Genomic DNA, 26,589 nt, shown 5'->3' with positions numbered 1-26,589 from the left:
ACAAACTTAGTAGTTGTATATGTATGCACTATTTTCTATAGAAATGGCAATGATTTTTTGTATATGTAATGTATTTCATGGGGCAAGGGAGGCTCAGGAACGCAACTCCCATATTTTATCTATTTCTTATGGGGAAAATTGATCCGCTTAATGTTGTTTCATATAACGTCGCATTTTTAGAAACATAACCCCAACGTTAAGCGAGGACTTACTGTACAATGTATGAAATTTGAGTTCATCACTAGTATGTTAATGTAGTCAAACTGTGGTAAGGAAAATTGTGCTTGTATCATTTATAACCATGTGCAGTACTGTATTGTTAAAAAGACTTTCACCGAGGTAGGTCACATTGTGTTAACTAGATGGTACCCTGTAGTTGTATTTTTTTCAAACTTTGAGATTATATCCCATAGCAGAATTAATTTTCTTTACCTCTATGACAATATTGTTTTTTTATTTTCTAGCTAAATCCTGAAGATGAGGTAATGGAAACTGATGAGGCAGAGGGTCGAATTGATCTACCATCAAATTGGAGCAGTAATGTCCCAGATTCCTTGGTTCAGGCGATTAATTCTTGTGTGCGGGAAGTATTAAGAGTGTACAAATATGCTGACCAATTACTGGCACAGCCACACAGGTATGATCTTAGGGTTGTGTCTCATATAATGATTAATTTTTATCTTTAGACTGTAATGCTGGGTAATAATTATTAGGAATTCAGATACCTGTACTAGTTCCACTCATCAGTAAGGAGTTGGTGTGGAGGAAGTAATGGGTAACCAATCAACTGTTAATATTGTATTCTTTTCTCTCAGCAGAACCAGTTGGCTGTCCCAAACTCCAATTAATCTTTTCATGTATATTGGCATTTCATCTTTGTGCCATCATTTATTATTCACTTTTTCTTTTTGCTTCTTTCCATTATATACAGAATCTGTGCCAAGGGAATTTATATCCTAGTCCTGTCTTTTTAAGCTATATGCTTTCTTTACTGCAACATTCATTTACAGATGCCATCTTAGTAGATAGTGGGAGATGTAGTTAAGGGTATAGATCAGTGGATGCCTGTATCATAAATCGTGGATGGAGAAACTTTACTGGAATTTCATTGCATCTGTTTCACTCATTTTAATTAGGAATGGAGACAAGTCAATAGAAAAAAAAATCACTCTTGTATACCCTCTCATACAATTTTACTGGTAGTTTTACTGTGTTGAAGGTATGTGGTAATAAGGGTATTTCAGTGGATATTTATAGCTCTTGTCCATGAGTGTTTTAATTAATTGTTGTAGATATTGTGTAGGCCTCTTGCAAAAGAGGGATCTTTACTCTCTTTGTAACCTTTTTAGAATTTTATTTTATTTTATTTGAATGATTATAGTGGTTGGGTGGGTAATCTTTAATTTCCTCAAGGAGTAGCAATCTTTCTTGCCAGCTAAGAAGGCCTACATATAATGCTCAGTTCCCACTCTGTAAAAATGGGTTGGTGATCGGAAGGTGTATCCAGCCTTAAAATTTGGTTCAAATTTGCATGATAGCATCCTGGACACCATGCCATCAAGAAATGATGGCTAACCCACACAAGTGTGGAAAATGGTCATAAACAGTGATGATGATAATGATGAAAAAGAGATACAAAGAACATTAGAAGCAATTTATTTTTATCAGAAAATTAGTGAATATTTTCCATTTTAATTCAGTTAACTTTTGTCTTTTACCAAGATATAATATATTTCTCTTGACAAAAATATCTGATCTTATTATACTATGTCATATTTATGAATTAGTTCATAAAAGAGGTAAAGGGAAGAGTGATGGAGAGAAACACAAGTTTGGTGATCAATGAAAGTGATTATAAATGGGAGGTGAATTGGCTGCTATTTGCAGATGACATTGATTAAAAGATTGATTGTTAATATGACCTAGATATAACAATATAAAGGGAGATGGAGAAATAAATGTTGACTTCAGTAGTGATACTTCTGAGAGGAAGAAATGGATTACTTCAGATATCTAGAAGTGGATGTGTCAGCAAGTTGAATGATAAGTGATGAAGTGGAGAGAAAGAACCATATCAAGGGAGACAAAGACAGGGCTGTGTGGGGGACTGTTGAGTTAACACTAATTGTGGATATGAAGCATGGTGTCTGGGTGTTAGAAGGAGCAGATAAACAGTGATGGAAATGACTTGCTCTAGAACATTATATGAGGTAAATGGTATTCAAAGAATAATGATAAACAGGGGACTAGGAGGAAATGTGCAAGTGGTAGAAGTATCAGGTAGAAAGAGGATCAGGGTCTACACAGGTGATGTGGATACACGTAGATAATGGGTGGGCCTGTCTACATTAACCTTACAATCTAGCCATCCAGCATTAAGATGTAAAAGACTTAAAAAATAAATTATTGCAGGTGGCTACCAGATTCCAAGCAGTTTCAGCTGCCCAAGAACCCTCATGATGCTCATCCTCAGCTGTATTTACTATTTGATCATGGTGAACTGCTACAATCTTTGGCTGTGTTGCTTGGAGCTTTGGGTGCAGTGCAAAGTGGAGCTTTGATTGGAGATGTCAAAAGTCTTTTGGAGTGCATGTTGTCCTGTGGACATGGTGTGAGATATATGGCTGCTCATCCAGAGCCATCCACCACCATTGCTAGGAGTTTGACACAGGTACGTCATGTTTCTCTGCTATTTTGGTTCTCACTAAGTACCTTGGGGTCTGGGGTTTGATCCACAGATTTCCTTACTGAATGGTTTTGTTTAATCCCAACTTGGTTACAATGCTGGATACAAGATTTAATATCACGCAAAGATCAAACAACTCGGGGTCTCTTGCACCTCCCTTTGGGATGCTATACTGAGCTGAAACTGAAGGGATTGGTCTTGTTATTTGTTTTGTAACCTATGATAAATGAAGATCCTCAAGTGCATGCATATTATTGTGACAGTGAAGATGCTCAGCTTTTAGCCTGATTGTTAGTTGATGGCTCCCAGGTTCCCATTTTCTAGGGACTAGTGATGTACTGAAAGATTAGCTGCTTTTTGATTAATTTCTGAAATTCAATCTCAATCATTTTTGTTTTGGTTATTACATATTGACTGTTGAGTTATTGTAAGCAAGATTGCTTGTTTACTAAGATATTTACTAAAATACAGAAAACTAACAGATTTGTGTATTTTATCCAGCTTGGAGAGGATGGACGTGAAGAAGGGAATGATGACACATCTCTGCACCAGCTGGGAATGCAGATGGTGCACACCTTCCATGCTCTCCAACAGTTAGATGCCTTGGCACAGTTGGCCACATCCCACAACACTGACTACTCTCAAGCAGTAGTTCATTTCAATACATTAACATCACTACTTCTTTCACCAGCCGGTCGTCAAGCAATTACTTCACTGTTGAGCGTTGGGAAGAATATAGAAATATTATTTCCATATCTTAAACTTGGAGCTGGTGATGACCAGGATAATGCCCCAACTAGACTTGCTTGTTATGGCTATGCTGTTGACCTCATAGTGTTAACTGTGAAATTCTCAGAAAATGTGGAAATGCTTGAGCAATATGGTGCAAAATTGTTAGAGTTAATGGATTATGAAGAAACACGAGAGGGACCAAAGTTAGATGAACATGTTAAACTTTGTGAGATTATTCCATGGATATCCATCGCGAGATCTTCTGAAAATTTCTCATATGATAATTTGGCAAATCTCTCCAACAACTTGAAAGACCAGTTGGAGAAAATTGACAAATTTTCGGGTGAACTGGTGACACATCTACGCATTATTCAATATTTAACTGTACCGAAATATCCTGTGTCTAACCTTGCACCTGAGGACCACAATGGGGAACTAATAGAAGAATTAAAGTACAAATATGCAACAGTTCAGCTTTTTTCTGCAGACTGTCACACACACTTAACAAACCTCTTAACTAAGCTCTGCTCCATGTACTCCCAACCATCTGTGCATAGCTCAAATTTCACTTGTTCAGAAGGTGCTGTACTACTAGCAGTAATTCAACCTACATTAATTTTACTTAAAAACATCCTTACATATGTCATTCAGGCAAGGAACACCAATTTCAAAGACTTGTCTGCTATTGTTCCTCTTGTACAAACATACCTTTTGCTGCAGTCCTTCCCCATGGGATCACAACATTATAATCAAGCACAAGATATGCAGCAGGAGGTCATTAGCATTTTATTGGTATATACACAACCAGTATACTCAAAGGCTGAAGGAGAAGAGGTTCTAGCCAAAAGTCTATGGACAAAGATGATGGCTGAGGTAAGTTTTTTTTTTTTTCCTTGGCAGTATCCCAAGAATTTCTGGACCAGTTCACTTGTAATTTGATATGTGAGTGCTCTGACACCATGTGAAGTAATAGTTGATATATCACAAGTATGGTGTGATTATCTGATGTAATAAAGTTTAAGGATAATTTTGGGTTGAAAGAATATTAAAAGTAGGTGATGAAAGTATAATTACTCATTGGCAGTAACTAAAGATGAGGCATTAATACAGTGTGCTATTGCATAAAGTTTAGACTGTAATTGTATTAAAAATGTTTTATTAGAAGTTTACACTGACTAGATTTCTGAATTGTGGAAAGTAATAGATATTTATTAAGTGAATAATATAATAGTCTACACAACCCAAGGGTCATTATCATCTCATACTGATTTATTCTTCTTTTTCATGCCTCATAACTACTTGTATCTATTATTTCTGTACAATTAATGCATTTCATGCTTGCTGCCATTTTAAAATGTATACTTAGATTGCATATTAAATAATATTTTCTTTTCCAGATCTTCAAGTACCTTTTGACTGGCCCTCACACTTTTACAGGAGTCATCAGTTTGGTCATAGAATTATTACCACTGCCCCTGCCTATTCAGACCCGCAAAGCTCTCTCTGATGAAGAATCCTCCCAAATTATTAATCTACGCAAACTGTGGAGTGCCCACCTTTACTGCCTTTCAGCCAACATTCACGAGATCATCATACGATTAGGTGTGACCAGCTTTCCACCTCAAATGCATCTCTTACGTAGGATGTGCATTGCTCTCTCTGACCTGGCTGCTCCCATGGCCCTTTTAGTAGGTCGTGCAACTCTGGATCTTGTTCTTCAAGCGCACAGATTGGATCAGCGTGCTGCTGGTGAGGACTTTGGACCATGTTCTCTGCAAACTGGGCGTGTTCTGAATATGCTCGCTTTGTTAGTGTCTCATGCACCCACTAAGGCTGCGGTTCTTCACCTATTACGTGGAGGCACACCTACGTTGGCTACCAATGTGACTAAAGGGGAAGATAAATATACAGGCTTGGTGGCTCTGTGGTGTCGTATCCTCAATGTTGCTGCTAGCGGGTCTCATGCTCACATGCAGGCTCAGGACTGCATAATTTCAATTATTCAGTATCTTTGTGATCATGAAAATGCAATGCATGTTACTCAGGATTCAGTAATGCAAGAAGGAGATGTGCATAGTAATACACCAACAGTGCTCACATTAAGTGGTGTCCCAAACAAAGATACCTTGATACCAATTGTGGACGCTTTGATAGACCACCTCCGTAACCTTCACAGCTCTCATCAGTCAATCCAGCAAGTTCTCAGAGCTTTGATGCATCTCATGGAACATGACTATGGCTTCTATCACATCAAGAGGTATGGTTAATATGGGGTATTAATTTAGTGTATAATTTGATGGCATTGATTATTCCATAACCTATAGGAAACATAGGTAACAAAAGCTTTGTTATCCTCTTGTATGAACCTTTATTTTGTGCAGATTAAATAAACAAAAAAAGTGAAATTATTAAAAAGCATACAGTAACAACCCTCATATATGACTCATGGAATAAAAAAATCAGATCAATTTGTGCTTTTTGCATACAAGGTCTGTGTGTACTATAATGGCATTCAAGCATTCTGCACAGTCTCCTACTAATTGCTGCTGCTAATAAGATGAGAACAGATTTCAAATTCGATAAAGATAGAAATTTACCATCCCATTACAGCTCCTCCCCGACTTACGACGGGGTTAGGGACCCAAATCCAGGTCATAAGTCGAAATGGTCGTAAGTCGAAAATGCTTAAATAATACAGTACATAGAAAATCTAAAATGGGTAGGTATCTCTTTTTCTTCTCAGCACCACAAAACTCTCCCTTTTAAGCTTGCCAGCCATTTTAAAGTGAATTACAAACGAAAATTTTGTCAGTACACAGAGCAATCACTGACGTTGGGACTCGAAAATACGTAATTTGACAAAATTTTTGTACGACTGAGGTGGTCGTATGTCCGGGTGGTCGTAAGTCGAGGAGGAGCTGTTCTTCAACTACCATGCACCACCACTCTCTCCAAAATATTTACAAACTGAATTTCCTCTTTTGTATTGCAGATAAAGTTATTTTATATTAAATTTTTGCTTACCTTTATTAACATACTGTATATATTTTGTCAAAAATCTTTTATTGTGGATCGTAATGCATGCTTTTTTGAGGTGCCTGAAACTGTCCCCATTTCCCATGAGAAGTTAACTCTACTTGTGCATGATTTTGCTATCTATGACCCCATTTTGAATCAAATTTAAAATATTTACAAGTGGATATAAAACTCGCCCCCTGTTTGATTCCCAGGCACTTCCATTTTACCAAGCGGTAAATAGGTACCTAAATTTATAACTTGGGGAAGTGAATACAGCAGATTGCAGTATGGGCTATGCTGCCTACTTGTGTACTGAAGGCTTATTATACAGTGTGCTGTATTTACACTGTCCCTAACAGGCAGTCATGCCTATGGTACCCACTTTCACTGTAGTTAGCTCTATACTTCCTGACAATAATTATGTGATGAGTATTTTAAATTATTTAGATTTTTATTATTATTATTTTTTCTGTTTCAGTGTTATGGAGAAGAAAAGGGCATGTTTGATTAGTCTTTTCAAGAGGCTAAGTTCAACATTTAGAAAAGAATCTCATGAGCACATAACATCACTCCAGGGTGCACTGGAGTTTTGCCAGCTGCTTATCATGAATGAAGATTCTTCAATGTCACGAACAATGATAGTCTCTGCCTCAGAATTAGCTAATTACCTTGGTTGGAAGCCAGGAGGGTATGAGATGCAGTTTTCTAAGTATTCCCAGGATAAAAAGGACATAATTAAAAAAGAGGAGAAAGAAAAAGAAAAGGTGGTGAAGGAAGAGCCTGTTGTAGAGGAACCAAAAGCAGAGAAAGAAGAGACACCTGAAAAAGAGAATGAAGTTGAAGTTAAACAAGAGGAAGCGGAGGTTGTTGAAGAGAAAAAAGAAGAGATAAAGAAAGAAGAGGTAAAGAAAGAAGAAGTGAAAAAAGAAGAGCCACGAAAAGAAGAGGAGACACAGGAACGAATCCATCCATTAAAATTGCTTGAAAGTCAAGTAGTGGTAAGTATCATAGAGACTTTATGTTTTATATTGTTACCAGTATTGACACATCAAAGTAATTGTTGTCTAATCATACAGTACAGTATATATATATACACAGTATATATATATACAGTATATATATATATACAGTATATATATATATATATATATATATATATATATATATATATATATATATATATATATATATATATATATATATATATATATATATATATATATATATATATATATATATATATATATATATGTATATATATATATACGTACATACAGCTAGACCCCGACTTACGACGGGGTTAGGGACCCAAATCCAGGTCGTAAGTCCAACATAGATAAAAAATAAAAATAAAAATAAAAAATATTTTTTTTTTTTTTCAAAAAAAAATAAAAATCTACAATGAAATACAGTACACTAAACGTAAAAAATAATGAGGAATGGATACAGTACAGTAAAAGTAATAAATAATGAGGAATGGATACAGTGTGACTGAGCACTTACCTTAAATGTAGTCAGCTGAATGCACACAGGGCCCCCATAATTTTCTATTTACAGGATACATGGAGACTATATTAATTGGAAGAAGCAGAAGAGGAGACAGGGCTGGGTGGGTCATCAATGTCGCTTTCTTCAGACAGGTTTATGTGCTGTGAAAACTTGCTGGTTGAAGGTATTGGTTCATCTTGAGGGAGTGAGGAGACAGCACTGGGGGACTTTGTGAAATAGATGTCCAATTTAGACTGCACAGTTTGCTTTTTCTTTTCATTATAAATTTCTCTGTAGCAAGCAAGTGCATCTTGGATTGTTCTGTCAACTTTGGCATAACGCTCATAATTTTGATCCATGCCATCAAACATTTGCATTGCTTTATTAATTGTAGCAAATGCCTCTGCCATTTGCTTCACTGAAAACTTTTTGGGGGGTGCAGGTTCTTCTTCTACATTTTGTCTCTCTTCTTCCTCTTCAATTTTCTGTGCATCTAGTTCAATAAGATCCTCGTTACTGAGCTCTTCTGCTACACTTTCAACCAACTGTCCAACATCTTCAGTATCAATTTCTAACTCCAGCTGTTTACCTAACTCCACTATCTTGTTGGTAATATCCGAAATAACTTCATTTTCATTAAATCCTTTGAAACTGTTCACATATCTTTTCAGGATTTTCTTCCATATTCCATTCATGCAATGTTTTGTAACCTGATCCCATGCTGCACTATTGTTCTTTATACAAGACAAAACGTTGTACTCCTTCCAAAACTCTCTGATCATTTTCTCACCTTCAGTAGCAGCAACAGCAACAGCCTGAGCGAAGGTTGTGCGTAAATAATACGCTTTAAAGGCAGCAATAGCACCTTGATCCATGGGTTGGATGATAGAGGTAGTGTTAGGTGGAATGTACACTACCTTAACATCAGGGTGCATGTCGTCCAGGTGTGGTGGGTGTCCCGGAGCATTATCCAAAATCAGTAAAATCTTGAATGGAATCTGTTGTTGCAGACAATACTCCTTGGCTCGTGGATTGAAACAAGTCATGAACCAATCCTCAAACAGTACTAGGGTCATCCAGGCTTTCTTGTTACTGTGATAAAACACTGGCAGTGTGTGCTTGCTGACATGTTTAAAAGCCCTTGGGTTCTCTGAATGATAGATCATGAAGGGCTTTAGCTTGAAACCAGCAACATTCCCCCCCAACAGAAGTGTAATTCTGTCCTTGAATGCCTTGAATCCGGGCATTGTTTTCGCCTCTTTGTGGATGTATGTCCGCTCAGGCATGCGCTTCCACAATAATCCAGTCTCATCCACATTGAATATTTGCTCAGGCAAATAATTGCCTTCCACAATCACATCATCTAACTCCTCTTTAAAAGCTTCGGCAGCACCAACATCTGCACTAGCTGCCTCTCCACTCACCTTAACATTGTGTAGACTGTAGCGTTTTTTAAATCTATCAAACCACCCATGACTTCCTTTAAAGGTTTGATCACATTCATCTCCTGCCTGCTCCTTCAGGCTTTGGAACAGGCTTCTTGCTTTTGCCTGTATGGTTAGAATGCTTAAGGGTACATGCTTCTGTATCTGGTCTTCTATCCATATCACCAATAATTTTTCCATATCATGAATAGGTCCTTGTCTTCTCTTTGATATTATAGTTCCCTTTATAGGTGTTGCTCCTTTCACTACTTCACGAATACGTTCCTTGTCCTTCAGAATAGTGGATATAGTCGAGTGTGAGAAACCTAGGTCGCGTGAGATTGTTGCTACTGTTTATCCATTCTCATGCTGTGTTATTATCTTCACTTTCATCTCAAAAGTAATTGCCTGTCTCCTTTTCTTTGGAACACCACCAGCACTCTCACTTTTATGCTTTCCAGTCATTATAAAGTCAATTAAATACGATAATAACGAAAGTTCACAGCGCGATCAGTATAGGATACGAGAGCCAAACACAAACAAAGCGCTCCACTGAGTGAGTGTACCCACGAGGCGACCCGAGACGCGCCGCCCACTCGCCCCGGACGGAAACGTTTCGGTATAGAAAATGCGCGCGTCATTTGAAAATATTTTTGGTCACGACTGCCACGGTCGTATGTCCCGACGGACGTACGGTCAAAGCAGGTCGTAAGTACCAATGGACGTAAGTCCATGTAGTCGTAAGTCGGGGTCTAGCTGCATATATATAAATTACTGTACCATGTTCCATGTTGGTCTTCAAAATACTCTAACATAACTTACTATCAAAGAGACCACCACTGCTTGAATTGATATCAAGGTCACTCTCGCATACCAGATATTTTTAGGATTGTTTTGTTTCTCAAGTTCTAGGTGTGGTGATGGCTCACTGAAATTATTAGATGTGATGCAGAACACCTGGGTTCCCCATAATGTATTTTACTGGCCCACATTGTTCATGTATTAGAGGTAATTTCACCCAACTCAACTCATCTACATTAGGTCTAAAATGGTCTGGTACAGTTAAGGGTTGTAATTACCAAAGTCCTGAGGATTAAAGGTGATCTCAATGCTCTGTAAAGTAAGGGGGGGGGGGGTTAGGGAGTACTGTATATAATACACTCCTGACATTTATAGATGGTAAATAGAAATAAAGAATTGCCTATCTTAGGGATTGTTATTTTGAGCTTGGAACGTCTTTCAGTTCCTTCTCCCTCTTATCTTGCTGGCTTTGGATTACCAGTACTAGAAGGCACCTGGCAAAGGACATAAACCAAAATTAGAAAATTAATCATGAATTCCTGTTATCTTGCCAAACCAGGCAAACTAGACACCATCTATTCTCCTTTGAATATGTGTCTTAGTATGCTGGAACTAAATTGAGAAAGGCAGAATCTGGCATGGAACAAAAGAAGATGGAGCCTTAGTTTTGGTGTAAAGTGTGCCGATTGGTCAGATGTGGCTCTGGGAGATCTATCTCCTGAGGGCAGGTGTTATACCTGATCTTCCCAAGTTTAGTAGGGCCAATGTGTATGATGGGAGGGAAGAGTATTTTACCCATATAAATTAATGCATTAATCCTGGGGGTTTGTCTGAGTACATGGTACACTCTACCAAGCAGTTTCTGTAATGAGTCCCAGGTGTTGTTTTATAGAATCACCCCTCAATACTTTTGTGTATTATTTATTACTATTTGTTACACTTTTCAGACATGATTACTTATTATATTGTCATTATTTTGTATTTTACAGGCAGATGGCTGCGAAGAGGAAATGATGGAATCTTTGTATGATGATATCTCCCAGTTGATCACAATTCTGGATCAAGCCTGCCTGTCTGAAGTGAAGGGTAAGAATGATCACAGCATCCTCATAAAGGAAAATATTATTAACAATGCAGGTCTCTGGGTTGAACTATAGTGAACTGATTAATTTTATCTTTTTCTAGAAGCAATATCTGTTATGCTCTTGGGTTCACATTTGTTTATTGACACATGTTTCCAATTACTGTATTGTCCTCATAACCCATTGTTGAAAGACCTTGCATTGTAGACTCGCCCCTTGATTCCTGAGATTTGATTTTATTGGTTACAGTTTTGTGATCTTTAGTAGTTCTTTGTTCTTTGATGTGTCGAGAGCTTTCCAATTTTAGTATCATGTACTGTAAGTCATTAAAGGTTAGATAACCCATGTAAATATTATTCAGTATTTAGAAATCAGGAAATCTGTACACATTTACAATGTATAACAGAAATCAAGAGCTGTTGTGAAATATTGTTCAAGGGATATACAAGTTGGTTTACATAGTATCTGTGTTCTTTTAACATTAGGAAGTACTGTATTTGCAACTGTAGTCATGATATTCCCACCCATTTATGCAACTACAGTATACAATTATACATAAATTAGTTGGGAAAGGAGTAAGATTATCATCAACCTTAAATGAGTGTGTTTCTCTTCTCTATTTTTAGATTTAGGTAATGAATCAACAGATATTTTATTGACTACTGTAGTACCTGACATTTTGATTTTGATGTTATTTTCTTTCATTTTTATTGGAATAGAATTGAGTGAGCCAGTGGGCCCTGAGATGGAGACCCTACAATCATTGTTTGCCTCAAGGGTAGTGTGGACTATCACTCTCGCCGATGATGAGATTCCTTCCTTCTGGCTTGTACCACCTGTATATGAAGATGCTGATCCCTCAGAAATGGTATGTTTTCATGTGTAAATATGGATTTTGAGAAATTATCCTGCAACCTCTAAGTATTCCATTTCTGGCTTGATTACATTAGTTTTTCACCAAATAAATACTTTAGGGAAATTAATTCAAAATGCAGTACGTAGTCCTCTCAGGTGTTGTAAGTTTGGTGTGAAATAAGGTCATACATGAGTGAAGTTGACTTCTGTGGGAAATAGAGAATTAGAGTAGGTTTGAATACCTGAAAAATATATTAAAATCCCAACCACAATTAAAAAGTTTAAACAAATTTGTTAATTTTAAAGGTAAGTAAGCATTCAAATTTATAACAATTTATCTTACATTTTGTAAAGTACAGTAAAAAAAAAAAACATAGCTTGGCATCTGATAAGTTGGAATTTGCAATAAGTCTGCAAAGCACCAGATAATCGTTATATTTCTGAGTGGTTGGCAAATTGGAGCTAAGTCGGTAGGAACTGAGTCACGCCTGAGAACTCAGCAAGCTGGCTCACGCTTAGCAGTCCATATTGGCCCCGTGAGCATCAGTTTATGTTTGCTTCTCCTCACGGGTAGACCTTCTGACAGTGATTAAGTGGTTGTGAAGTGTTACTGTACAGATAGTGCTATGTATAAATTGTAGTCTTAAGTTTGTTAGCACAGTTATTTACTGTACCTGTGAAGTGTTACTGCTATGCATAAAGTGTACCGTACACACAGTACAGTAGTGTTAAGTTTGTCAGAACAGTTTACTGTACTGTACAGTACCTGTGAAGTGTTGCTCACAATACACTATACAGTATACAAATAGTTCATCTGCCTCTTACAAGAAATGTCCCTTGCCATTGGTAAGCACTTTGCTTTTTTAACTGCCTTCTTATGGTTTCTCTCCTCCACTCTGTTTCTCATTTCTAGCTTCATTGAGAACCAGTCCATGGCAGTTGTTCTGTTCATTCACTTACACTCTTCTTTCTTTTTATCAATGATTTACTTCATACTACTACTAATTTTATCCATTCATACACTGATGATTCTCCTCTTCACTCTTCTCATTTTCCCTTCCTGCTAACTCTCAAACTAGACCTGATTCTAGAGCTGATATTGTTTCTTATATTATAGTAATGTGGAATTGTTTCTTATATTATATTAATGTAGATCTATGCAGCATCTCTGAATGGGGAGGTAGAAATTTGGTCAAATTCAATAGTAAGAAAACACAGTACCTGTACAGTACTTACCAATTACACTTTCCAAAATAGAAGATCTCGCACCAATCACATTTCAGGATGCAACCTTTTTTGCCAAATTCTAAAATAGATATACCAGGCATCTCCAGATCTTCTAAGTCTAAGATGTCATGGAAGCCACACATCCATAACATATCTAAAGCTGCATCCCAAAAGCTGGGAATGTAGTACAGATGCTGTAGCTACTTCACTCCTGAGCAGTTGCTTCAAGTTTATAAGGGATTCATTCATCTTAACTTGGAGTACTGCTCTCTTATCTGGAGTGGTTCTTATTTTGTCCATCTGTTAGATAGGATGGAATCAAAGGCATTTCGTCTTATTAACTCTCCTTCTTCAGCCAATAGTCTCTCTTCCTTATCTCTTCGCTGCAATGTTGCTTCACTCTCTCTCTTTTACAGGTACTTTAATGGGCATTGTTCGGTGGATTTGGCATCCTGTGTATCACCAGCAAGGCAGTGGGCTCGTAACACTTGTCTTGTCCGCGGTGCCCACCATTTCTGTGTGGATGTCTGTCACACTAGAATAACCTGTTATAGTAGTTCCTTCTTTCCTCACACAGCCAAACTGTGGAATGCTCTGCCTTCTCCCGTGTTTTCATACTCTTGCAGTTTGTCTCACTTCTAACAGCTGGTTTCTCAGCATCTTTCTGGTGTAGATTAATATACAGTACTCTTTTTTCCCACCCCCAGGTTATGTCATTGTGTAAATGTGTGTCATTTTTATGTATTAAAATATGTATCTTTTCTCTTTGAACAGGTACCTACAAACTTATTGGAAACTTGTCGTCAATATGCAGGAGAATATGACCTTTTGGGAACATTGCACAAACTTGTTAAGGGTCAAGGTTCTCAAGCACTCACTCCACAGAAGCTGTGTAAAGGCCCACCCAGGTACAAGCACAGTGCAGGTGCTATAAGACCAGACAAGAGAGGCAGACCTTTTGGTAAGAATCAGCTCAAAGCAGATGACCTGCTCCTATGCCTTTGTGATATTACTGAGAAAACAGTACGTACTTGAGTTAATAATAATTATAATGGTACTACTAATAATAATATTTAAGCTCATTCACTTTTTCATTCACCAAAATCTAGATTGACTTAAAGTTTGGCATTGGGATGCCTGGAAGTAAGAGTCTATTATATTGCTTACATTCTTTCAACAGTTTATATATGTGGTGGTGGGTGAGTCTGAGATTTACCTATTTGTCTATCTGTATACTGTATTTCCCATCTTCAGTCGCTCCAATGAGGGGTCGTTCATTCAACCGAGGGGTGAACATGAGAAGTGATCCCTTCCGTTCCCGCCCTCCCAACACTTCTCGGCCTCCATCCCTCCATGTGGATGACTTTGTTGCCCTAGAGAGCACTGGACACCAGCCCACTGGCCCTACAGGATACAACAAGATATCCTTTGGTCGGGGCAAGGTACATGTAAGGTTTTATTAGGTTTTAGTACTGCGTGACTGTAAATCTGATAGCGGTTCCTATAGTAGGTACAATTTAAATCTCACACATAAATGTACAATGGTTAAATAATATGAAGTCAGATTTTATTATTGGTGTAAAATAATTTTTTATAGTGTTTTATGACTTAATAGTTTTGATAAATTTTTTGCAAATTTCTAGGTTAATTTTTTCCAATCTGGTTTACAGTTCTTGCTAGACTCCATGCGAGGACGTGGCAGCCGTGGACGAGGTGACAGTAGAGGGAGCAGATTCTTCCACAGACCACCCTTCAGACCAGATTGCGGTAGGGGTTAGTTGATAGTATCTTCTAATAATCTTATTAGCATAAAAAAAATATATTAGCACAGTAGTTTAATTTGATTTCACTTAGAATTTGCTGTGTGTTTTGTTCTAAAAAAAATGGCAGTCTGACACATTTCCCAGCAGAAATCAGAAAACCTTTAAGAGAAGCTAAAAGTCATCACCACAACCATTATATGGCCATTTTCCACTTTTGCATTGATTAGCTGTTATTACCTGATGGCAGCTCTCTAAGCTACATGGTCTCTTGCAGTCCATTTCATCTGGTCCTTATCTCTGAGGTCATTTCTCACAACCTCTTCTGATGTCAGCCTTGAGATATCTCAAGTTCTCCTTCCCTCAACAATCAAATTCAATAGAAAGAGATACAGTGCAGTACAGTACTGTAATAATACAAAAGAATGGCATGTGGATGGGAACTATTTGATAAACCAAGTCTTGGCATCTCAAAGAATGTTTGACTTGCTTGAAGTGTTGTGTTTTTCTGTGCAAGTTGAGGATGCTGACCATTACACCACAGGTCACACACACACACACACACACACACACACACACACACACACAGACACACGTACGTGCGCACACACACGCGCACACACACACACACACACACACACGCGCACACACACGCGCGCACACACACACACACACACACACACCTGACCACCGTAGGGTCAAGACCTATTCAGGCGCTGCTTCTGTGAGCAGCGGCCCCCCTTGGCCAATGTTTGGCCCATTCCTCAAGTCCCTCTCCCCGACCCATTCACCACCGGGATATCAACATAATAAAAGATGACAATTTTTTTTGGAAAAGAAGTGGGACCTTTGTTGAACAGTGATGAACAGTGTTTTAGCCAGTGAATTCAGCACTAGACAGTACCAGTGATAACCGAGTCCCACCAGTGAGTTAAGCACCCCTGGGAACTGACCGCCATCTTCTGACAAGGACGTGCTAATCAGTCCACTCTGGGAACAACAGTGGGTCGACTTCACACCTGATTTCGAAATAACACAACACCACCTAGTAGGGTGTCCCCATGACCACGAGAGGTCCTTCATATCAACACCCGAAGACGAGTTACTGCACCACGTGAACACCACACCACCCGGTGTCCCCATGACCACGTGAGGTCCTTCATATCAACACCCGAGGACGAGTTACTGCACCACGTGAGTACCAAACCACCTGGTGTCCCCATGACCACGTGAGGTCCTTCATATCAACACCCGAAGACGAGTTACTGCACCACGTGAGCACCAAACCACCCGGTGTCCCCATGACCACGTGAGGTCCTTCATATCAACATCCGAGGACGAGTTACTGCACCACCTGAACACCACACCACCCGGTGTCCCCATGATCACGTGAGGTCCTTCCTCCCTAAATGCCACACAACGTAAACACCTAGAAAAAGTGCAAAAGAGGACATGCAAGATTATTCTCTCCCCTTCCTACTCCACATATCAAGAAGCGCTCAACACACTGACCCTTTCAACTCTCACTGACCATCACCACGACCTCATCTGCAAATTTGGTAAGAAGCTTCTACACCATCCTCGACACCGGCTCCTACTACCACCTGAGATCCCTAGTCCGAGAATTGCTGTTCGACACCACAACCGCATCCAGCCCATATGTGCACGAACTGATCGCTATAAGAACAGCCCAGTCCCAACCATTGTAAAAATTATCAATAACTTGTAATAAACCAGTGTATTCACTCCCAGTAAACACTACTCCTTGCACTGTTACTATGTTGAAATGAACTGTAGTTTGAGCTTTTCCCCATCTAGTTATTATATGTCTTATTTGTGTCACTTATGTTACTTGTATATTATTTGTAATTCGAAACCCATTCCCCAAATATGTAACTGTATATTTTCAGCCTTCTGGCTGCCAAGCTCTTTCAATAAACCGTTAATTATTATTATCAACACCCGAGGACGAGTTACTGCACCACGTGAGCACCACACCACCTGGTGTCTCCATGACCAGTTCAGGCCGGGGCCATCAACTGTAAACTATAATAATTTGTATGTTCATTTCATGTTCCTTCTTCTTTCAGTAATGAAAGCTTTTGTTAAATCACGTACCCACCCCATGTCTTTGTATGTAATAAGTCATTTTTGTCCAATGTATATTTTCAGCTTTTGGGCTGCCGACTTTTTCAATATACCGTTAATTATTTATTGTTATTATTACACACACACACACACACACACACACACACACACACACACACACACACTCTCTCTCTCTATATATATACTGTATACAACAGGTAAAAGAAATAACTCTCTCTCTCTATATATATACTGTATACAACAGGTAAAAGAAATAATTGTCCTCAGGTCAAACACATAAAGGAATATACATTTCCTTGCACATGAGTAAAAATGTAACCCCCCTCTTCCCCCCTGGTCAGCAAATGTTATTTGCAGATTTGGCTATTCGTGGCCATTTTGAGACCCAAACCCCCGCAAATTTTAAGGGCATGCTGTACAGTACGTAGTTCGAAAAATCTGAATACAGTATTCAAAATTCCATGCACACTTAAAATTTCACATGTTTACTTGCAACTCAGTGCATCACTGCAAGATGTCACATTAGCACACTTGGGTTCCTCATACATAAAGGATTAGTTACCACATCTGAGTCTGTGGTTGTATTCAGTGTATCATACCCTCTTATATGTTGGAATTGACCACATAATTCCTTATAAAAGGTACAGCATCACTGTTATGGTGAATAGCAGAAAAATTTAAATAATAAATGTGTGGACATAGGTGAAGCAGTTTGTAAACAGATACAGTACAAGAATATGGGGTTGATACAACATTGTGTGATGTAATGGCTCAGTGGGGACAACTGCAGTGATCTTATTCTGAAACAGAAAGCTAAAAAGCAAGAGATGAACAATTTAATCTGAACATCTCAGATTTTTCTTCAGTAAATTAATCAAAAATCTTATTACTATCCAGCATGAATATGCACATGGCAAGCTGACATGTGTGTATGTACATTACTGTACATAGTACAGTGCAGTGTACATATTTTTATTTTGTTTAAGTTTCTGGATACTTTTGTTATTTGTTATTTATGCTATTCTCTTCATTCTTTTGTAATGCTTCATGTAGTTAAGAAACTGAAACCGTTCCAAGGGATTACCACTTCGGTAAATCTTTTCTGTCCTTGCAGAATTGGCTTCCTCTCCTTGTAGTTTTGTCCAAAGATTTTTCACTGTCTTCATCATGTTTTGGAATTTCAGTCTTGATTTTTAATATTTGTTAATTACTAAACTTTAAGTCATCTCTTGTAATATTTTGTAAAAAGAATTTACTACAGATTTAAAAAAAAAATATTTACAATATTCTGTCAAGTTACATCTTTAAATGACTGTATTGCCTGTTTTTGGTGTACTGTGTCAAATACCATTCATGGAACTTGTGTTTTCATATTTAAGGCTTCCTCTGTAATATCTTTTTCTATTTGCATGATAGTTTAAAAGGCTTACCTAATTCAAGACATATTATGTTAAATTTATCAGCTCTATTGTATAGCAAGGAAAATTGTATGATACATTTTCATTCTGTATTATGTATCTAGTTATTCTTTTTTTCAGTATAGATATAATTTCCCCTTCTTTACAGCAAAGAAAATAACACTGTGCTTTCTTTGTGCCAGGTGTTGTTCGTGGGATGAATCCGAGAGGTAGAGGTATGCCCTGGATCTTCCGTGGTGATGGTTCTCCAAGAGGTTACCGTGGGGTACCTTTAAACCCCGGGACAATGCGCTTCATGCGAGGTCGTGGAATGTACATGAGAGGCAATGGAGTAGGAAATGGCCCCAAAGATAGATTTCCTTCTAAGTTTGTGGAGCGCGGTGGTAGACGAGACATGAATGGAGGGAGACATATGAGGGGAGGGTTTAGGTGAGGTAAGTGTACTTGAGTAAGTGGTACATAATAATTCAATTGTTAATTTGTAGGTTTGATACTGTATTAGAGAAAATGCTTTTTGAATTTATATATGTATGTATATTTGTGTAAGTTTTTCTGTGGCCAGCTGTCCTTTGCTAGGCAGCTTTCATATAATGCACTCAATAAGTCATTGGTGTAGGAGCCAAGAGACCTGATGTAATGCCTGTGACTAATGTAAGTGTTTTGTAAACCTCCACTATTGCAAATATAGCCCCCAAAAAGGGGTGTTTGGAAGTAACGAATTTCCTTCATGGACTGCAGAGGAAGGAAGACAAATGAGCATATGACGTCATAGAAGCTACTGCACTTCTATTGTTTCTTCCTGATTGGCCATACTGGCCTTCCAGGCTTCAATCTATTCATTCTTGGCCACACTTCCCACAGAACAGGTGATCCACTATTTGCTCCACATACTCTGAAGACAAGTTTGTTGTCTTAATTATTTAATGCTAATTTATGAGTTTTAGGGCTAAGTAAATGGGACTATTTAAGGCATTTTAGCAAGCCTTTACATTCCTCAGTTTTAGATATAGCTAAATATTAGAGTGGATTCTCGAGAATTCGTGGGTTAGGTACCAGAAAACATCGTGAATTATCAAATTTTGAATTATAGTTTAATTTATTTACGTATATGGAAGTAATTACTTTGGTTCCAGAGGTCAAGGAATATCCATAAACTGTTCCAAAACTGCTTTAATAAACATTAAACATCATACTTAATACATCAAAAAGTACAGTACGGTAACACACAGATGTTGTACAAAAAGTAGATCTATGCAGGTACAGTATTATATAAACAGCTCCTTCCCTTCTCATAATTTTGTGTGGGTTACACCAATACATTAACATGGAGTCAGGCAGGTGCTGGACTAGCTGTGACAATTCAATAGCTCATCTGGGTATTTATTTATTTATTTATTTTATTTTTTTTTTATTTTTTATTTTTATGATTGTTTATTAACCTGGTACCAAATGAACTTAAATAATATGGGAATTATGGTGAAGTTCCGTAATGTTATATTAATTAGGTCGAAGGTACGTGCTAGGCTCAGGAACTGAAGAAGGAAGGGGCACTCAGTCCACCATCCAACTGCTGTACCTCCCACAAACAAATCACTTACTACTTTATAATTTTCTTATTTAATAGTTTCTGTTATATTTTCTTTATTTCCAAGGCAAATTAGAGCAAAGAAATTATATTTCCACAACTTTTATAGTTTCTTATGTAACAAACACTGCGGCAGTCGGCGCTCACTGTGAATTATGAATATTTGACTGCAAAATTAAAAAAAAGGTACTACTGTATAGTAATATAGATACCTGTATTTGCCAATTTAAAATGCAAATTATCAAGACTCCACTGTACAGTAATTACTTATTATAAAAAAAAATTATTATACAGTCAACCCTCGCTTTACGCGGTCCCACTTTACGCGTTTCCACGTTTACGCGGTACCCTGCCGAACACGGAATGCTCACTTTCCGCGGTGTGTGTACCCTTTTACGCGGAGAGCGGCGCGAGCAGGGTGCGCACAAGGTCGCCCAGTCATCAAAACATTACCTAGTTCTTCACCCGCCACCCACCACAGCCGGCCCAAGCCAGTGATAATGATAATGATAGTGAGGATATGGACTTATGGACTTTGAGGGGTTTGACAAAGAGGCCCTGCAAGCCTCTGTGGTGGATAGTGATACAATTGACACAAGTGATACAGGTGAGGGCCAATAATCTGCCCTCTGCCTCGGAACCAACCCCCCATCCCTGTGTGCCCAGCCATCTTTTCTACTAATGTAAGTGTTAAAAAACCTAAAATTATTGATATTTCTCTTAATTATTAATTGTGTGTGCATACCATCATAAAATTAAGAAGTTTATTTTACTACAATATAGGTATTGTGTCTGAAAAAGTGGAGTTTGGGGGTCGGCCCGGTCTCTATTTCAATTAATCCCATATGTTATGTTGTTCACTTTACGCGTTTCTCACTTTACGCGGGCCGCCGTGGGTTCAATTGACTGCATAAAGTGAGGGTTCACTGTAGATTCTTATTGATCCAATTTTGGTATACTGTATTTGATTAAGCAACTGGGTACCAGCAATAACCTACAGGTATTTATATCAAGGTGTCAACCCATTTTCTAGCAAGTACAGGGATGATCCAATCTTTCTTTTAATTTAATTTTTTCTTAAGCTATTTATAATTCTCAGAAAATTCTCTGGTGTGTCAAAATAAAATTACAGAAATTTCTATGATAAGGATAAAGGGAAGGCTCAGTGAAATTCTACTTATGGATTTAATGGCTCTTTATGCTCCTTGTTCTGTATAAGGTTTTAGAAGATAGATGTAAATCTACTGTTAGGGGGCTGACAATGGATTGGATTTTAAATGATCTTTTTAGGGCTGTAATTCCAGTAGGAGGTTTATTAATCACAAAGTTTGACCCAATCGTAAAGTCAGGTCTACTTGTTCCGAGACCAGTGGGTTTGTTAATGCAGTGTACTTGATCTGCCTTGCTCGAGGCTCGGCCATCAATTGGAATTTCAAGATTAATCATTCACTCTATTGCGGGGTGATTCTAGGATGAATGTGTGTATAATGAGTGAGAAAGTGTATTAGTTAATAAAGATATAGAAAGTGACATTGAACAAGAATGAGTGTGTGAAAGGAAAGAGATTATTTATTAGATTCATTGCATTAACCCTTTCACTACATAATTAGCATTCAGGTGGTTTCCCCTAAAGTTGTCAATTATTCAGGACAACATAGTACCTGTACATCCTAATTTTTTATTTATATTTTTATTTTCCAAGCTGTAAATGGCATTAAAGTTTGACTACATATATAGCTAATTTATTGTAAAGTTATCAGAAAGGGTTTTCTAATAAATTATGGTAAAATTAAGGAAAATACTCAGTATGATGCTGAGAAAATCCCCAAAATATGAAATTGTAAGTAAATCTACAGTACAGCTCCTCCCTGACTTACGACGGGATTAGGGACCCAAATCCAGGTCGTAAGTCGAAAATGCAAAAAATAATACATAGAATATCTAAAATGAAATACAGTACAGTGATCCCTCGGTTAACGAATGCCTCGGTTAACGAAATTTCGGTTAACAAATTACCTTCCATAAGAATCTTTAATTCGGTTAACGAAAAAAATTCGGTTAACAAATTCCTTATAAATTCTTTTCCAGTGCCGGATTTAGACCTGTGGAGGCCCATGGGCAGCCTCTTTGTGGAGGCCCCCCTCATTATAACTACCCAAGAGGGTGGGGTGGCGAGTGAAGCAAGCCTAAACATCTGGGAGTTCTGGGGGACTCTGTAAGCCCCCCGGGAAAATTTTGAAATTTGAACACTTGTTTGGAGAATTTTGAAGCCATATGCAGTTATTTTGAGGAAATAAGAACATTGAGAAATTTTTAATTAACTATATTTATTGATAGTGTACAAATTTCCAACACACACACACACACACACACAAAAGTGAGACATGACTGGAGTCATTCATGTGGTCTCAAGTCGACCAGCCCTGATATAGCTACTACCGCACATGTCAAAAATTTTCAAGAGACTTCACAGAAAAGAATATATTATTAGTTATTACAGAGAGATAATTCTTTGCATTATTAATCAGATGAACCTCTACTCAAATAATGGTTCTGTCCAAATGAATAAACAAATAAATAAAATATTGTAATATGTGGAGGCCCCCAGATTGTGGAGGCCCCTGGGCAGCTGCCCACTTTGCCCACTCCTGAATCCGGCCCTGTTCTTCTCAACATGTATTCGCTTGCTCACCAGCTGGAATATTAGTCTGCCAATACAGTAATCGGTTCTAGGGCTTAAATTCGTTCCCATTTGAGTAAAAATCAAGAAGGTTGTACTATTCAATAATTTTAAAAGTTTTATATTAAATTTTTAGTCATTTTAACAATTATTGAACTTAATTGAAGTACAGGAAACTAGTTTTTAGCGTGCCAAACAGCCACTTGATTCACCCAGCAGGCGTCAGTTTGTGTCTCTGCTCAGTGGAGGTAACATCTTGCTTGAGACTCTCGTGAACATAAACTATTTTTACGTTTTTACAGTACAATTATTGGTCATTCTGAAATTTATTTTACATATTGACAATATATAGTGCAGTGCAGTGTTGATTTAAAAAAAAAATCTTGAATTACACCTAGTGAACTTAAAATTTTATGGGTGAAATGGCGGCATGAAGCATGGGGTGATTTCTCTTCCACCCCCACTTCCTTCTCTTCTCCCTTCTCCACCCACCACTTCTAATTCCAATCATCATCATCATCAACCAGGAGCCTTCTACATGCACTCCTCAAAGTAAGTGTACTTTCCTGCATTTATTTTTAGATTGTATGTAATTTTCGGCGAACTGGAATCAATTACCCAAAATCCCATTGAAACAATGGTTTCGGTTAACTAACGACCTTCTGGGACGAATTGTGTTCGTTAACCGAGGGACCACTGTACAGTAAAAGTACATAATCAATAATGAAAAATGAATAAAGTGTTACTGTGCACTTACCTTTAATGTAGTCAGTTGAATGCACACAGGACCTCAATTTTTTAATTAAACATGGAGACTGCATTAATTGGATGAAGCAGAGGAGGGGACAGGGCTGGGTGGGTCATCAATGTCACTTTCCTCAGACAGGCTAACATACTTGCTTGTTGAAGGTGTTGGATCATCTTTAGGGAGTGTAAGAGACAGCAGTGGTGAGGAGACAGCAGTGGGGGACTTCTTGAAATATATGTCCAATTTAGACTGCACAGTTTGCCTTTTCTTTTCATTGTAAATCTCCCTGTAGCAAGCAAGTGCATCTTGGATCATTCTGTCAACTTTTGCAAAATGCTCAACATTTTGATCCATTTCGTCAAACATTTGCAGCCCCTTATTAATTGTAGCAAATGCCTCTGCCATTTGTTTCTTCTCAGCACCACCAGAACTCTCACTTTTACGCTTGCCAGTCATTTTAAAGGGAATTAGAACCGAAAATATTGTCAGTACACAGTATGATCACTACCGACAACAACGACGGTCAAACACCAACTGAGCGTGCTATGGCGTGGACGCTGTACACCACGAGGCGGCCCAGCCCACGCCACGCTCTCGTACGGGACGGAAACGTTTTGGTACTGGAAAATACATACGTAATTTGAAAATTTTTTGGTATGACCGAGGCGGTCGTATGTCTGGGTGGGCGTATGTCAAGTAGGTCGTAAGTTGAGGAGTACCTGTACTGTACAGTGTACAGTATTACCAAACTCCTCAAACATCTTGCACTATACTGTAGAAATGTCCCGGTATTGAGAAAGCCTGATTAAATTTTTTGCATTAATTTCATTTCAAATAATACAAGCAAATCAATTATGATTTTTTTCAAGTACAGTTTTATTCTAAAAGGGATACAGGCCAACAGGACAGGGAGGGAAATTATTTTAAAGGGCTGCCCCAAAACAAAATGAAAATGATAGGCATCAGCTCTTTTTGTAAAACTTAAAATCCATCAATATTTTAATGATTACCTACTGTACGGGTATTTCTTTATAGTATTGTGAGGTGTAACAACAATTTACATTACATATCATGATGTCATGGTGTAAGTTAGGTAAATTGCTGTGCACTAAGTGAAATCATTATTGTTTAGGTGACTTGGGTGGAATTTAATCTGTCAACAATACCTGTTTACACTCAAAGTTATCAATCTTGCTCATAGAAGGCAGCATGTAGGGATGATTTACATGAATTTTGAGGCTTCTGGAGAATTATTGAATATTACAGTTTAGGAAACGAAATGTTAACTCATATGGAGTAAAGGCAAGTTGTTGCAGTTAACTTTAATGAGAGTTCTTTCAACAGTAGTCATATTATGCAGGAAAGGGTTAGAAATAAGTTTCATGGTATTTGAAATTATTTTTTATAATTGATATGGAAATTACACTCTTGATAAGCTGTAACATTATCATCATGTATTATTGATAGAACTCTCTAATCATCATGTGATAATAATAATGTGTTTTGAAAAGACTGCTTTCATTTAAAAATCATTCTACTGTATATATACTGTACTGTAAAGGATGACTATTTATGTCAAGTAGTGCTGCCTCTCCCAGTTCATTTTTCATCTTTATTGTGATTAAGGATGAAAGTTATTTTATTTATGCTGATCAGTGCAAATTCTTTGAAAGAGACAATCTTTTTAAACATTTAAGACAGATTTTGGGTTCAACTTCTTATTTAATTCAGTGATACAACATATTATCCTGAAAATATTTTCTTACACAGATTTGTCTTATGGAGATACTATAGTAAAAACATCTGAATTTTTCATTGGAAGGACATTGTTGTTAATAGGGTTGGAATATCTTGTGTGTAATTTCTGAATGTAAAATCTGTACATTTAGATGACCTTATTTTAAAGGTTATCTGGTGGTAAAATAAATGAATAACGTGTTTGTTATTTTTTTCTGTCATGTGTTTTTGTTTTAATTGTTAAGGGAGTAGCATCAAAAAAGAAACTCTCTGCTGATGTAAGATGTATTATACTGTGCATTTATGAAGATCAATGTATGAATTCCTGATACTGTACAGTAATCTCAATACGAATAAACCAGTTTTCTTTTAGTATGGTACCGATTATCCGGGAACTGATGGTCCGGCACCTCCTTTAGTCAGGACAAAATTATGAAAGGGCACTTAACTTCCCTCCCAGCCTGGGTGAAGGTAGTTTTAGGCTTAAAGTTTTTATCTTATAAAATGTAGCTGAATAGACTAAGCAAAATATAAATTGCATTGCTGGAATCTTTGTAAGATAGTAATTAATGTGAGTATAAACATCACATAATTTGCACAAGAGATAGAAATTTTAGTCTAGTGTAGTACATTCGAGTACAAGTTTTGTAACTCATATTTTCGGGAAGATTTATGTAACTTTCTTCATTTATTTTTACTCATTTACATGCACACACCATCCTAAATATATATTGTGAGAAAGTAAAAGAAATAATTGTCCTGAGGGCAAACCTGTAATAAGTTAATAACTAAAAAAATTATGTTTAGCGCAAACTATGTGATGTTTATGCTCAAATTAATCACTATCTTACAAGAAATACATCAATTCAAATTATGTACTGCCACGTCAATTCAGTGACATTTTATAAGCAAAAAAACTAAAATTCCTTCTGTTTTGATAACTACCCACTTTGTTATCTCCCCTCCCTGACAGCCTCCCCTCGCTGGGGAGGTCTGTATTTTTATAACTTTCAGTGCTGTATTCATAATTCAGTCTGAGAGATCTATCTGCAGCTCTCCAAACAGACTCTGAAGAGCTGCAGAAAGATCTATTTGAGCTTCAAGAATGGTCGAGGAAATGGCTGCTAAGATTCAATGTCATGAAGTGCAAACGGATGCACCTGTGTCGCACCAATAGTAAGGAGGTGTATCACTTGTCCCAACAGGACAAAGAGACTGCATTAATTGAGACCAAATGTG

General features: G+C 37.6%; 1 protein-coding gene across 4 annotated transcripts in view; it reads left to right on the top strand.

The window, feature by feature from the left end:
* LOC121864982 (protein virilizer-like) overlaps positions 1–20,545 on the top strand; it is a 43,416-nt gene extending 22,871 nt beyond the window's left edge. For 3 of the 4 annotated variants that reach the window (XM_042364232.1, XM_042364230.1, XM_042364228.1), the window contains 11 exons: positions 465–637; positions 2,413–2,671; positions 3,188–4,291; positions 4,816–5,675; positions 6,915–7,434; positions 11,139–11,235; positions 11,951–12,099; positions 14,088–14,274; positions 14,568–14,761; positions 14,984–15,086; positions 18,783–20,545. In XM_042364232.1, coding sequence (XP_042220166.1) covers positions 465–637; positions 2,413–2,671; positions 3,188–4,291; positions 4,816–5,675; positions 6,915–7,434; positions 11,139–11,235; positions 11,951–12,099; positions 14,088–14,274; positions 14,568–14,761; positions 14,984–15,086; positions 18,783–19,033 — 3,897 coding nt within the window. In that variant the 3' untranslated portion in view covers positions 19,034–20,545. The remainder of the gene's footprint in view (positions 1–464; positions 638–2,412; positions 2,672–3,187; positions 4,292–4,815; positions 5,676–6,914; positions 7,435–11,138; positions 11,236–11,950; positions 12,100–14,087; positions 14,275–14,567; positions 14,762–14,983; positions 15,087–18,782) is intronic. The other variant, XM_042364229.1, reaches the window with a different exon arrangement.
* Positions 20,546–26,589: the final 6,044 nt, after the last annotated feature.

This window comes from Homarus americanus, unplaced genomic scaffold, assembly GCF_018991925.1.
Source record: "Homarus americanus isolate GMGI-L3 unplaced genomic scaffold, GMGI_Hamer_2.0 scaffold2539, whole genome shotgun sequence".
Classification (NCBI taxonomy): domain Eukaryota; kingdom Metazoa; phylum Arthropoda; class Malacostraca; order Decapoda; family Nephropidae; genus Homarus; species Homarus americanus.
The sequence above is the reverse complement of the archived record's forward strand: the minus strand, read 5'-3'. Positions and strand labels throughout refer to the sequence as shown.